The sequence below is a fragment of the Castanea sativa genome, chromosome 9 (genome assembly GCF_040712315.1).
Source record: "Castanea sativa cultivar Marrone di Chiusa Pesio chromosome 9, ASM4071231v1".
Taxonomy (NCBI): Eukaryota; Viridiplantae; Streptophyta; class Magnoliopsida; order Fagales; family Fagaceae; genus Castanea; species Castanea sativa.
In genome coordinates this window covers 7788710-7800948 of record NC_134021.1, presented here as the reverse complement: position 1 = coordinate 7800948, position 12239 = coordinate 7788710, and the positions used below count along the sequence as shown (strand labels likewise).

Sequence of the window (12239 nt, the reverse complement as noted above, 5' to 3'; positions counted from 1 at the left end):
CATAAAAAATATGGAAGAAAATTTAGATACCAACTATGATGTATAAGTTTCCTCATATGACGCTTATAATGTATATTTCGGATATGCATAAAGGAGTTTCTTTCCAACCTCATAGCAAATACCAACTATGAAGTCACTGTCAGTGATAGACTACTAGGAATATCCTCTGAGACTGGGATGTGCTAGTTGTGATACGTAAGTCACAAAACTTGGTAATATAACGGACAGCAAAAAGCAGTTTAAAATGAAATGAAGAAAATCCCTCCGAGTTTTACATTGATACATTAGTTTGGATTTCCACCACTTGCTTGTTCCATGATATGTTGGATTAGAAGTTTTATGTTGACATCAGAAGACCCCCCTTCTTCCAAAGCTCCCTTTGCCATCTGACTGAGCTCTTTGGCTCTTTTTTGTCTTGCTTCTCTTTCCTCTCCTTCATCCATCAGCCTATCTATGGCCATCTTAATGTCTTCCTTTTTCGCCAACACACCAATCTCCTCCTCCTCCCCCCACTTCAAAGGATCCTCAACCCCAATCCTAAAACCAATTTTTAGTACTTGTACAACAAGTTTCTCATTCAAAAATTGGTCTGCAAATAAGGGCCAAGTAAGCATTTGAATGCCTGCACATATCCCCTCTAAAGTTGAATTCCAACCACAATGTGTTAGGAACCCTCCAATAGCAGGATGTGACAATATAAGTACTTGCGGAGCCCAACCTCGAATAATAAGGCCTCTTCCTTTGATCCTTTCCTCAAATTGGTCTTCTGCAATCCAATTTTCCAATTCTTGCAACTTATCTCCCCCCTTTATAACCCAAATGAATGGTCTTTTTGATGCTTCTAAGGCCAACCCAAGCTCTATCAATTGGGAAGATATTAGATTGCAAAGGCTTCCAAGGCAAGCATAGACTACAGAGTTTGGTTCCCTTGAATCAAGCCATTTCATGCACTGGTGCTCATCAATTGAGGCCTTGTTCCCTCTCTGAGCCTTATCCAAGTCGTTTTTGTTGCATAGTGAGACAGGGCCAACACACCAAACTTTGTCCATTCTTGCCTTCTTGTACTCTTTGATATACCAAGGCTCCAGCTCTTCAAATGTATTCATAATTATCCCATAGGATGCCATTTCAGCTTCCATCATTTGTACGTTAAAATCTTTCAGACTTGTAACGAGGGCTCCCGGTAATTGGGCTTTTGTTACCTTAATTTCAATCTGGTCAGGCAAGCCAGGTACAACAAAGTACTCAGTTTCAGAGGATATACTCTCAAGAAGCTTGGAAATGTGCAAACTACGCAAGCAAAAGAGACAGAAGCAACACGTTCCATGGAAAGAAATCCTTGGAATATGAAACTTGCTTGCAAGATTCACTGTCCATGGCAAAGTCATGTCAGAGATGATGCATCTTGGCCGAGGTGTCAACTTTTCAAACAATTTCTCAACTGGCTGTTGTAGCATGCTAGTTGCAGTGAAGAAATTAAAGATCAGGTCTGGTGAAGGCAACATGTCGATATTCTCACACCCTTCTGGTAATCCTGCTTCATCACTTGGAAACTCAAGTTGAATTACGTTGATTTGGAGCCCAGAGTCAACAGCACGAGCAAGAATCGCTTTGAAACGGGATGCATTATGTGGGGTTGTGATTACAGTGATTATCACACCTTGTTGAGCTAACAGTCTAGCAACGTCCATCATGGGGATCATGTGGCCTTGGGCCATTAAAGGAAACAAGACAAAGTGAATCTGGTGGGCTTGGGAAGCCATGGCAATTGGGGGGGATAGACTGAGAGTTTGTTCCATAAACTAGGCTCCTAGTTTCTTTTAAATATGACAAAAGACATGGCACCTGCTTATGATGTAAGAGCCTACATAAGCATTCTGGCTCATTCGGAGATGATGAGGTTAGAGATAGAACTTACAATTTTGTGGATACAGTTTACTTCTGCGGGCTGTCATTCTGTGGATAAAATTTTACTTCTGCAGGCTTTCTTTCTCTTCACATCGCCCTCTTTCCTTTTGGAGCTATTCCACACGAGGACAAATATGAATTATTCACACTAATCCGGGCTGTCATTCTGTGGATACAATTTTACTTCTGCAGGCTTTCTTTCTCTTCACATCGCCCTCTTTCCTTTTGGAGCTATTCCACACGAGGAAAAATATGAATTATTCACACTAATCCGGATGCATTTCATCCACAAGTTTCCTTCACTTCCCTCTGATCATTTGATAAATTATTTTTTTAAAGTTACCTCATCCATTGTCAACAAATTACAGAGAGGAAATAACTCTGTTGAATTCTTCTGGAGATGCATCCTAATTATGCACAAAGAAAAACCAAAAATATCATACTTGTTTCACATTTTTACTTCCACAGCTTCAGAAGAGAAAAATGGGTAACCAATAAAAATGAAGTTCGAATTTGGTAAGAATAGAGTGTAAAACTCATGTTTTACACCATTCAATAAAAGATTGTCACATCAATATTTTATTTAAAATCCAATATATCTTAGCATACCTAATAACATCTCAATAATTCTCAAAAATAAAAATAAAAATAAAAAATAACATCTCAATAAATTCGCAATTTGGTCGGATTTATATATGGGTATTAGTATAAATTGGGTGTGATTATGCTTATTTTTAAATATGTGATGAGATGATGTGGTATATTGAGATTGGAACGGTAAAACATAGATTTAACACCACATCCTTACAGAATTTAATCTCATAAAAATAATACAAAGAGATGCCAGACAAACTTACACTCCACAAGAAGGCTATACAGCCTCAAGGAGGACAAAGCATCATAGGAAAATTCTATTTCCATAGAAAATTTACAAGCTGCAGGCCTTGGAAGTGAGAGAGTTGCTGAAGAGTTTTTCAATAAATGAGATATGCTGAAGAGTTGATCAAGGATCTACCCAAACAAAAGTTTATGACATTTTCTACCAGATGTTAGAGAAAATCAGGAAGTATAGTTGTACAGATTATACATTTGCACATATAAATGACTGTCAATAAACTAGTACTGAGAACCAACTTAAAGCTGCCTGCCAATCACTTACCTGAGCAGAAACGTTTCTATGTTCAGAATTAGTTTCTGCACAATGTGGAAGATACATGACAATGCTCCACGACTAGGCAGTACAAAGTTAAATAGAATTTAAAAAAAAAAAAAAAAAAGAAGAAGCAGAAGATAGTGAAAGAAACTATTAATTGGGAAGCGATATCCACTGCTTCAAACCATCCAAAACATGAGAAGCATCTCATACACAGCATGACAATAACCTTTTCTCTGATAATCCACAGGTGAAGAAAGAATCAGCATATGCAATAGCTGCTCTGCCTGACTTCTCCCATCCTCTCCACTAAGTCTTATAATTTTGATAATTACAAGAGGTATATACGAGAACTTACATGAAAAATCTATTAACACGTACACAATCAGACAGAGTTATATACATAGTTTTGTGCAAATGGATTGTATTATAAGCCCCACTGTTCTTCACTCTTTCAGTAAAAATTAGATCAGTATGAAGGGACCATCTATATGTTAATAAAAGTTACCAGGTACATGCGTACACATGCTGAAAGACCTATGAAACAGCCATAGTGTTCAAGCTCAAAAGCATTAGTATGAAAAAAAAAAAAAAAGCATTAGTATGCAAGAAGTGACACATTACACACTTATGGTTAAGAAACTTCAGCAACTGGGAGAGATTCCACAGAATTAGTACTCCTTATTCAAGAAAAGCAACCTTGAACAATTCAATAATACACTTCCAATTAAAATTTTAAAATTCATTAAAAATATAGAATTCAAAAAATGGAACTGAATATTATTTCTATGAAAATACTCTATTCAGATATTAGACGAATGTGACAGCAAAAGCAAAATATGTCATCACTTAATAGAATGCATTTCTTTTTACCAAAACTTCTAGAGACGAAGAAACATTAATGCTTCAATGTAATAAGCAAGTCAGAAAAGCAAAGACCTTTGATTATAGAATATCAGGTGAGAAGACAGAAGAATTGCAAATAAGAGAGTAACAAGGTTGTCAATAAGGAGATTGACAACATTTACCAGACCATTTGGTAAAGCAAAGAACCCAAGGATTGCCGGTCAAATTTGTCAAAAGATATATGAATTAAAAAACAAAATTTTTAGAATAAAATTCCCATTGTTAGTAATGCATAATCCAATTTAACAAAAAATTACACCTTCATCACATGATTTCTTGCTTCAACCGTTACCTTTGGCTCCACAGAAACCAAGGTAGTGCAGGCGCTTAAAGCAAGGGCCAACATAAGCATCCTTAAAGTGGAAAAGTCAAAAGAGTTAGAACAAAAGTAATCCAGAACTGGTAGCTTTAGACCAAGACATAATGATTTGATAAGTACATATTTTTTTGGATAAAATTTTTGAGAAAATAAGTAATATACGTGAATGTCAAGAAGTTCAAGATTAGAATTAACAAAGCCTTTATTGTCATCTCGGGCCTCTAAGCATTTGGTCCCTTCTTTTTGAAGGAAATGATGAACCATTCTCCACAGCATTAATGATAGACAACCTGCATAATCAACATCACAATATTACCATTATCTTCACAAGGTTAATTATCAAAAGAAAGAATATGTTCATCTTTCCAATAAGTTTAAACCCTTTTGATAAAACATATGGTGTAATACAATTAGTCAGTAAGGTACAAATTTAAACTGCAAAGAGTACAGCATAGCATTTATTTTTATAGGTATATAATGTAAATGCCATGTGCTGTGTAATTTGAGTCATTTGACTAACTTTGCAGCTCTTACAAAGAACAGGACATTTTTTACATTTACAAAGAGAAAATCCAATAGGTTCAAAGACAAAGCAAGAACAATAAAAGGCCTCTAGAGGCTCCCTTTCCATTTCTTTTTGGTTCTTAAGAATAGTGCACACCTCAATTTGCACATTTGTTTTGACATATAGAAAATTATGCATAATTTACACTAATCATGGACAAGAGATGCTTACTATCAGAATCGGAGTTGCCAACTGCTCCCTCGCTAAAGTATCATGCAAATAATAGGGAAGCTCTCTTGGAAAGAAATTTTACATGGTAAGTTGGAAAAATTCCCATGCACAGTACAGTCAACTTGCTTGCTATGCATGCAACTTCCATGGCAGCCCGCCGCACAATATCCACTGATGCAAACCATTCATAACTTAAGAAGCATCTAATACACAGCAAGACAACCTCGCCTCCTATTATACACCCCAGGTGAAGAAACATACTGATCAATTTGTCTCAACATATGCAGTAGCTGCTCTGCCCGACTTCTCCCATCCTGTCCACTAAATTTTATAATTTTGATAAATAGAAAAGGTATATATGAAATCTCACATAATCTGTTAGCATATAAGCCCCACTGTTCTTAAATCTTTCAGTAAAAATTAAATCAGTACGAAGGGATCAGTTATATTTGCATAAAAGCTACCAAGTGTATGCGCTCACATACTGAAAGCTCAAAATGAAATCCATTCAATCTCTTAAGTTTTTTTTATAAACCATTCAAACAAAGCTGCAAATTAAAAAGGCTACATTGACAAACACCAATACACAAAACATGACTAAGTTACATATTCTAGCACGAAAAATGCTTTGAGGCGTCAAAATCTTCTTAAAGATTATTCCAACTAAAAGATATAAAACGAAAGCGAAAGAATCAGAGAGGTGTAGTATCAACAATAGCCTCGAGTATCTTCTTTTCCAATTCAGATTCATCGATCCACAAGGAACTCTTCCGGTGTAGCAACTCTTTCTTCTCTTTCTTCTTCTCTTCCCTCTTTGTTTCTTTCATCCTCCAATTCTCAAGCTTCTCAGCTCTTTCCTTCAACTGCATTTGTACAATTAACACTTGTAAAGACTCCAAAGTCCAAAATGGTAACTGAAAATTTTTTCGTAAACTTCTGTCCCAACTTATGAACAGACCTACAATTAAACTTATTCAAAAAAATTTCTCCCACATTTTCTCAGCAACCAAACATAAATCACAACAAAATTAAAACTTAAGACCCTCACATCCCCCACATTTTCCAACATTTCCTTAGCAACCAAACATGAAATCAACTATTCAAAAATAAAGAATTTAAGAGAAAAACAGTGAGAGAGAGAGAGAGAGGAGAAAACGTACTAGAGTTTGGCGGAACTCTTTCTCGGCGAGCTCGCGCTCATGAGCTCGGAGCTTAGCGGCCTCGGCTTTGAGCTTTTTCTTTTCCTCATTGGCTAACCGAAGTGCCTCTCTCCTGGCCTCGTCCTTGCGCTGCTGCTCGAGGCGCATGAGCTCGACCTCGCGAATGTACTCCTTGCGGACAAGCTTGACCTGTTTGGCGTAGTCGCGGCGGAGCATAGCGAGCCTGCGCTCGGCGGCCTTGGGGTCCCGTGGCGGATCGGAGTGCCACCAGCTACCGACATAGGAATGGGACTCGAGGAACTCGTGGCTCTGTTGGTGGTGGTTGTGATGCGAGGGTTTGGGGGTGGTAGAGAAGGTGCGAATAAGGGTTTGGGAGAATTGGGTGGTTTTGCGGTACAAGGAGCCAGAAGTGGCCATTGTAGACGTTGAACGAGTGAAGAAAAAGAGAGAGAGTCCAGAGTTTTTACCGTTCATTGAGATTGAGTTGGGCTGGTTCCAACCTCTTAAGCCCAATAGCTTATTCAGCTTCTAAAGTTGGAGACAAATAGGCTAAACTCCATTAATGTGGTTTGGGCTTAATACCAATCAGGCCAACATATTGAGCAGATTATTGGGCTCTAAGAAAAGAAATGGTTCTTAAGCTTGTGATATCTATATTAATTCAGTATTTATTGTTATTATACTCTTATTTAGTTACGTTAGCGTAACATTTCAGTTCATTTGGGTCCACATCTCTCTCTCTCTCTCTCTATCTAAGAGTAGAAGAAAGTGCCTATGTAAATTATAAAGTCCTAGACTCCTAGTTGCAATATCAAAATTTCAAAGTTAAAATTTCACACTCTTAAAGTCTTTAACAAAAGGATGCTATAAATTACTTTACATATTTTTTTCCTTTTATTTCGTATTTAATATTTTTCACCATAAATTGAAGACTTGGCTTTTGTGAATTCCATTTGCAATAGGAAGTATAAGATACAAAATTAAAATTTTCTTAAGTTATTAAGCCATTCAAGACATATAGAGAATGAATCGTTTTAAGTCATTCAAGACATATAGAGAATAAATTATTTGTAAGGAGTACTGGAAACAAATTCCAACCACACATTACATTATTTGCAAAATATTCCACATTATATAAAAATTGAATGGAAAATGTATCAAAGTTCCTTCAAAAAAATAAAAAGGAAAAAACTTACAAAATTTAAAATAACAAATATAAATATAGCTTAATTTAAGAAATCTAATATACTGTATCAACTATAATTTGTTAGAAAATAATTACATCATTATAAGAAAAGTTTGGAACTAACATTTATACGTTTCATCTACTATTTTCATTTTTCACTTAAAAAAAAATTAAATTGGCAATTTTTTTTTTTTTTTTGGGGGGGGTGCATTGGATAGGTCTACAACTAGTGATATTAACTTGATAGTATACATATGGTGTCCTTCTTAGCTTGCTTCGGGAGCATTTATCCAAAGTTGATTCCTCTAGTCGATAATTGCACGTCTCTTGCGGAGCTTTCCTAATACTCAAATCAAGCATGCCTTCAAAGAAGCTAACAGAAGTGCTAATGCTCTTGTCAGCTTGGGCAAATCCTTATCTTTGTATTTTGTTATTTTTCTAGATCCCCTAGGCTCTATTAAGGGTTCTGTTGTAATGGATAATGTGGTGGTGTCTAGTACCCGCCTTGTTCCTATTCTTTACTCTTTAATTTGTTCTATTGCATCCTATATATATAAAGGATGGCTCATTACCTGTTGATTCCCCTGATTCAATGTGCCAAACCATTTTGGCACCAATATTACGCTCCAACATTGCTAGAGCTTTCTCATTTTGTTGACTTTTCACCCAAAGATAAAGTTTTCTCCCAAAGTTAAAGTTATTTACCTGCTGCTTTCATTATTGCTGATATTCCCACTGGTATTACTTTTGGCACAACATGCCATGCTACTTTCGGCTCCAAAGCCAACCTACTGCTTCTACATTTTGTGCGCCTGCTATCCCTCACGGTCCTGATATGAATAGTAAAAAGTCACTGTTCACCTTTACTATTCACTGTTTTATTTACCTATATAAGGAGGGTTGTCCCTTATTGTTAAACTCGGAATTCTCTTCTAGGATTTCCCTTAGAACTCTCTAGGACTTCCCATAGATCAGAATATCTCACTATTTCCACAAAGCTTGTAACTAGAATCAGGACTAGCTTCAAGTCTTGTACTGTTTATCGTGTTGATCACTGATCACTGTAATCTTGTAACTGCTACTACTACTGTAAGTGTTATGAAGTACATTCAATAAACACTTCTGTTTTCAATATCTTTGAATTATTTTGATATAACTGCTTGGCTGGTTCTACCGTCTTACTTTCAATTATCATTTACTTTGAATTATATATATATATATATATAGCTCTTACTATTTGTCTAGCCTACACAAAGGCCCTGATTGATGCTCTCACTATTTGTCTAGCCTACACAAAGGCCCTAATTGAAGCTCTCACTATTTGTCTAGCTTGCACAAAGGCTAAAATTGCTACAATATTCACCCATGGTAAAAGTTTCGACTATTAATCTACCTGCTCTCCACCAAGGACTGTTGTCGCTTTCATCATAAAATGCCAAACTACTTTCAACACAAAAACCAACCTGATAAGGCCAATTCTTTTGATAAAGTTTCCAGAATTTGCTCCTACTGTCCTTTACAGACCCTAATAAGAATAGTGAAAAAAGTCACTATTTACTACTTTATTTACCTATATAAAGGGGGTTGTCCTTTATTTGAAAATCAAAATTCACTTCTCACATAATTCACTACTAAGAATTCTCTGTAGAGTTTTCCTTTAGAATCCCTCTCCTTTAGAATTCCACTACTATAATATTTTCTACAAAGCTTGTAACTATCCCTAGTTTTCTACAAAGCTTGTAACTATCCCTAGTTTTCAAGCCTTGTTGCTTATCTTGTTGTAATCTTGTAACTGCTGCTACTGCTGTAAGTGTTTTGAATTATTTTCAATACACAACTGTTGTAATAAAATGCATTATTATTAACAAAGCTCTATTGCAGCTCTGTTTATTGGATTAGTTGCTTTATTTTTGGTACCTATGATTAAGAATTGTTTTTCTCTACTTACTACGTTAAAAAAAGAAAATCAAATGCTTCTGAGCAATTCTTATTAAGTTTTCAAAAGCGTAAGAAGGTTTAGAAGTTCGTTCAATTGATTCATATTGATGAACCTAGACTATAGAGGAGAATCGAAGGTTGGAACTTGGAATAAAGTGTAGCTAAAGCTGCTAACTTTAGCCAATTCAGGGATTTGAAGTAATTTTTTTTTTATAGCTAACTTTAGATTGGAAATAACTACCTTTAATAGTTGAATTGAGGTGGAACGAAGAGTAAATGGCTATGTGCTGTCTACTTACTACGTTAAAAAAAGAAAATCAAATGCTTCTGAGCAGTTCTTATTAAGTTTTCAAAAGCGTCAGAAGGTTTAGAAGTTCGTTCAATTGATTCATATTGATGAACCTAGACTATAGAGGAGAATCGAAGGTTGGAACTTGGAATAAAGTGTAGCTAAAGCTGCTAGCTTTAGCCAATTCAGGGATTTGAAGTAATTTTTTTTTACAGCTAACTTTAGATTGGAAATAACTACCTTTAATAGTTGAATTGAGGTTGAACGAAGAGTAAATGGCTATGTGCTGTCTTCCCTTGGAATTCCAAAACTAAAAGAAAAAAAGAACTGGTTGTTTGCTTTCACTTGGCCTAGAGGCTGTGGGGGCAAGGATTGCTGATCAGCTGGTTAAGCACCCAAACCTAAAGCTGGTTGGCAGCAATATAAACTAAATTATTAGTAATGGTTACATAAATATTTTTTATATAGGCCCTCCTCATTCGAAATAGATTTATTTTATTATTCAGATTATATTTTATTGTAAAATAAACAAAATAAAGAAAATTTGAAATAGAAAAGTATCTATCAAAAGTCTTGTAGCTAGCTTAATTAATCGATACTTTTTAGCATTTAAAATGATTATATTCTTGATTCAAATCTCTCAACTATTGAATGAAAAAAAAGAAGAAGGAAGAATTAGAGAGGATCTTGCTGGAATAGAAAACAAAGGAGTAAAGAACGAAAGAGAGCAAAGCTTTCTAAGATTGCAAAGAGGACAATTGAATAATCCAATACACGTCCTATAAAAAATTTAATCAAGTGATCTAAAATTCCTGAGAAACTGCAGTCCATTCTTTTTCTTTTTCTTTTTTTTTTCGATGAATAATAATTTATTTAATCAAATTAAAGAAATACAACAGATGAAAAATAAAACAAAATATCACAACTCACAATCACAGGCAGGTGAAATTATTTTGGAGCACCCAGTGTACACCTTATGCAACTTTATAACAACGCTATTGTTACACATACAACAAACCTAAATACGCCCACGCCCGACTTAAGGTCACTATGAATTTAAATCGCATACAATTGTACATTTTATGAACATTACTACAGAGCTTGCCTTGTGGTCAATAAAGAATTAGACAAATTAATCACTGCTTTATCTACATGGTGCAGGTCTCAGAGCTCGCAAGTCAAGCCTATCATTTTCATCCTCCATTGTACATTGCTACTTCTTAGTAGACTACACATCCTGACCTCTTCGACTTGAGTCCACGCGATCAAGGCTATCTACTCTCCATGAGAGTGGATTGGAGAATTTTAGTAGCAAACCCAAAGCAGAAGAGCTTGTCGCTCTAACAATTGCATCTGTTGAGCGACTCAACTTCCCTACCAATATTGTAAACACCTGAAAGAAAGGAATCAATTTCTGTAAATATGTTCAATCATAACACCTAACAGCTAGTACCTACATCTGAGAATACCTGGGTATAATATCGAGCTAAAATGTGCTGATCATCTGATAAAGATAGCATGCTACTGGAGAAGTAAATAGCATTTGCCTGAATTATTGGCCAAGGTGCATCAAAAGCCTGCCACAGCAAAATGTGAACAACTCAGATATGCATATGCTTCACATTTAAACAAAAGGTAAGACAACCCTAAAAAACCACAAGTTAATTAGTTTTGCACTTTCCCTGGTTCGAGCGGCATAAACTTATATCTCAAAGTTGATGAACTTAGATTTCATTTTTTTTTCCTTTAATATATAATATACCAAAATGATTGGAATGAAGAAAAAGAATAGGAAAGCAACAACAAAAAGAAAAAGCACAATTTTCTTAAACCAAAAGGAAAAAAATTACAAGAAGGCGATAGGCTAGCAATCATGCCTGAATTATGAAGTTCAATCAATGAATATTTGTGTGAGTATGCTATAGGTAAGATATTAAATATTAAATATTCTTTGGTCATGTTTATCCTAAGCATTTAAAATCCATAATATGGGAAGGCTAAATGTTAATGTAAGCGCACCAGTAGTACCCGGACCCTAACGCTTGATGGGCTCAGGCCCAAATGGCCTTGTACTATCAAATTTGTAGAATGTGAGCTTGAAACCTAGGTCTTATGGATATTGGACTACAGATGGAAAGTTAGATTACCACTTCACACACAATCAAAGGATGAAAATAGTGAGAAATCCTCCTCGGAAGTAAGCCGAGGAAGTCTTATATTGCTCTTCTTTCTTTGAATAATAGACTAAAATTGAAGGTGAAGTATACAGTACTCTCTTTCTCTCTTTTCTTTTTTGTTCTCCTGTCCCCCCTTTCCAATGCCCTTTCTTTCCCTTTTATATCATTCTTCTTCTTCCCTCCATCCTCCACGTGTATCACAAATTACCTTATTAGATACTTGTCACATCCATCACCTTCTTGGTATCTTCAAACAATAGCTGGAAGGCTGAACATTACTGTTCAGGGGTCATTTCCTCATTAATGCGGTCAGGGAGGTAGATGCAGGGTCTTTAATGCGGTGGTAGCAGCCTTTTCCCTAAATATTTCTCATACGTTCTTCCTCTCTATAACTATGTGAAACGTATCTTTACCCATCAGGCCTTCCAGAATTCTCTATTCATACATCACGACACGTCACACGGTCT

General features: G+C 35.8%; 3 protein-coding genes across 5 annotated transcripts in view; all 3 read right to left on the bottom strand.

Annotated features, from left to right (window-relative positions):
• Positions 1-217: 217 nt before the first annotated feature.
• On the bottom strand, positions 218-2275 carry LOC142609883 (UDP-glycosyltransferase 73C25-like). Its single transcript, XM_075781609.1, has one exon. It carries the CDS (start codon positions 1797-1799, stop codon positions 285-287), a length of 1515 nt encoding a protein of 504 aa, XP_075637724.1. The 5' UTR covers positions 1800-2275; the 3' UTR covers positions 218-284.
• A 3232-nt stretch (positions 2276-5507) lies between these two features.
• Positions 5508-6634, bottom strand: LOC142609680 (uncharacterized). The gene is made up of 2 exons (XM_075781334.1): positions 6183-6634; positions 5508-5885 (listed from the first exon to the last, which is right to left on the bottom strand). Exons 1-2 carry the CDS (start codon positions 6597-6599, stop codon positions 5715-5717), a joined length of 588 nt encoding a protein of 195 aa, XP_075637449.1. The 5' UTR covers positions 6600-6634; the 3' UTR covers positions 5508-5714.
• Positions 6635-10495: 3861 nt separating this feature from the next.
• Positions 10496-12239, bottom strand: part of LOC142610252 (protein SHOOT GRAVITROPISM 6) — a 28354-nt gene continuing 26610 nt past the window's right edge. For all 3 annotated transcript variants that reach the window (XM_075782017.1, XM_075782018.1, XM_075782019.1), the window contains 2 exons: positions 11065-11172; positions 10496-10988 (listed from right to left, as the gene is read on the bottom strand). In XM_075782017.1, coding sequence (XP_075638132.1) covers positions 10824-10988; positions 11065-11172 — 273 coding nt within the window. In that variant the 3' untranslated portion in view covers positions 10496-10823. The remainder of the gene's footprint in view (positions 10989-11064; positions 11173-12239) is intronic.

Coding starts and splice junctions, on each gene's coding strand:
- LOC142609680 (XM_075781334.1), bottom strand. CDS start 6,599: ATGGCCACTTCTGGCTCCTTGTACCGCAAAACCACCCAATTCTCCCAA. Junction 5,886..6,182: donor AAGAGTTCCGCCAAACTCTA/GTACGTTTTCTC, acceptor GTACAAATGCAG/TTGAAGGAAAGAGCTGAGAA.
- LOC142609883 (XM_075781609.1), bottom strand. CDS start 1,799: ATGGAACAAACTCTCAGTCTATCCCCCCCAATTGCCATGGCTTCCCAA.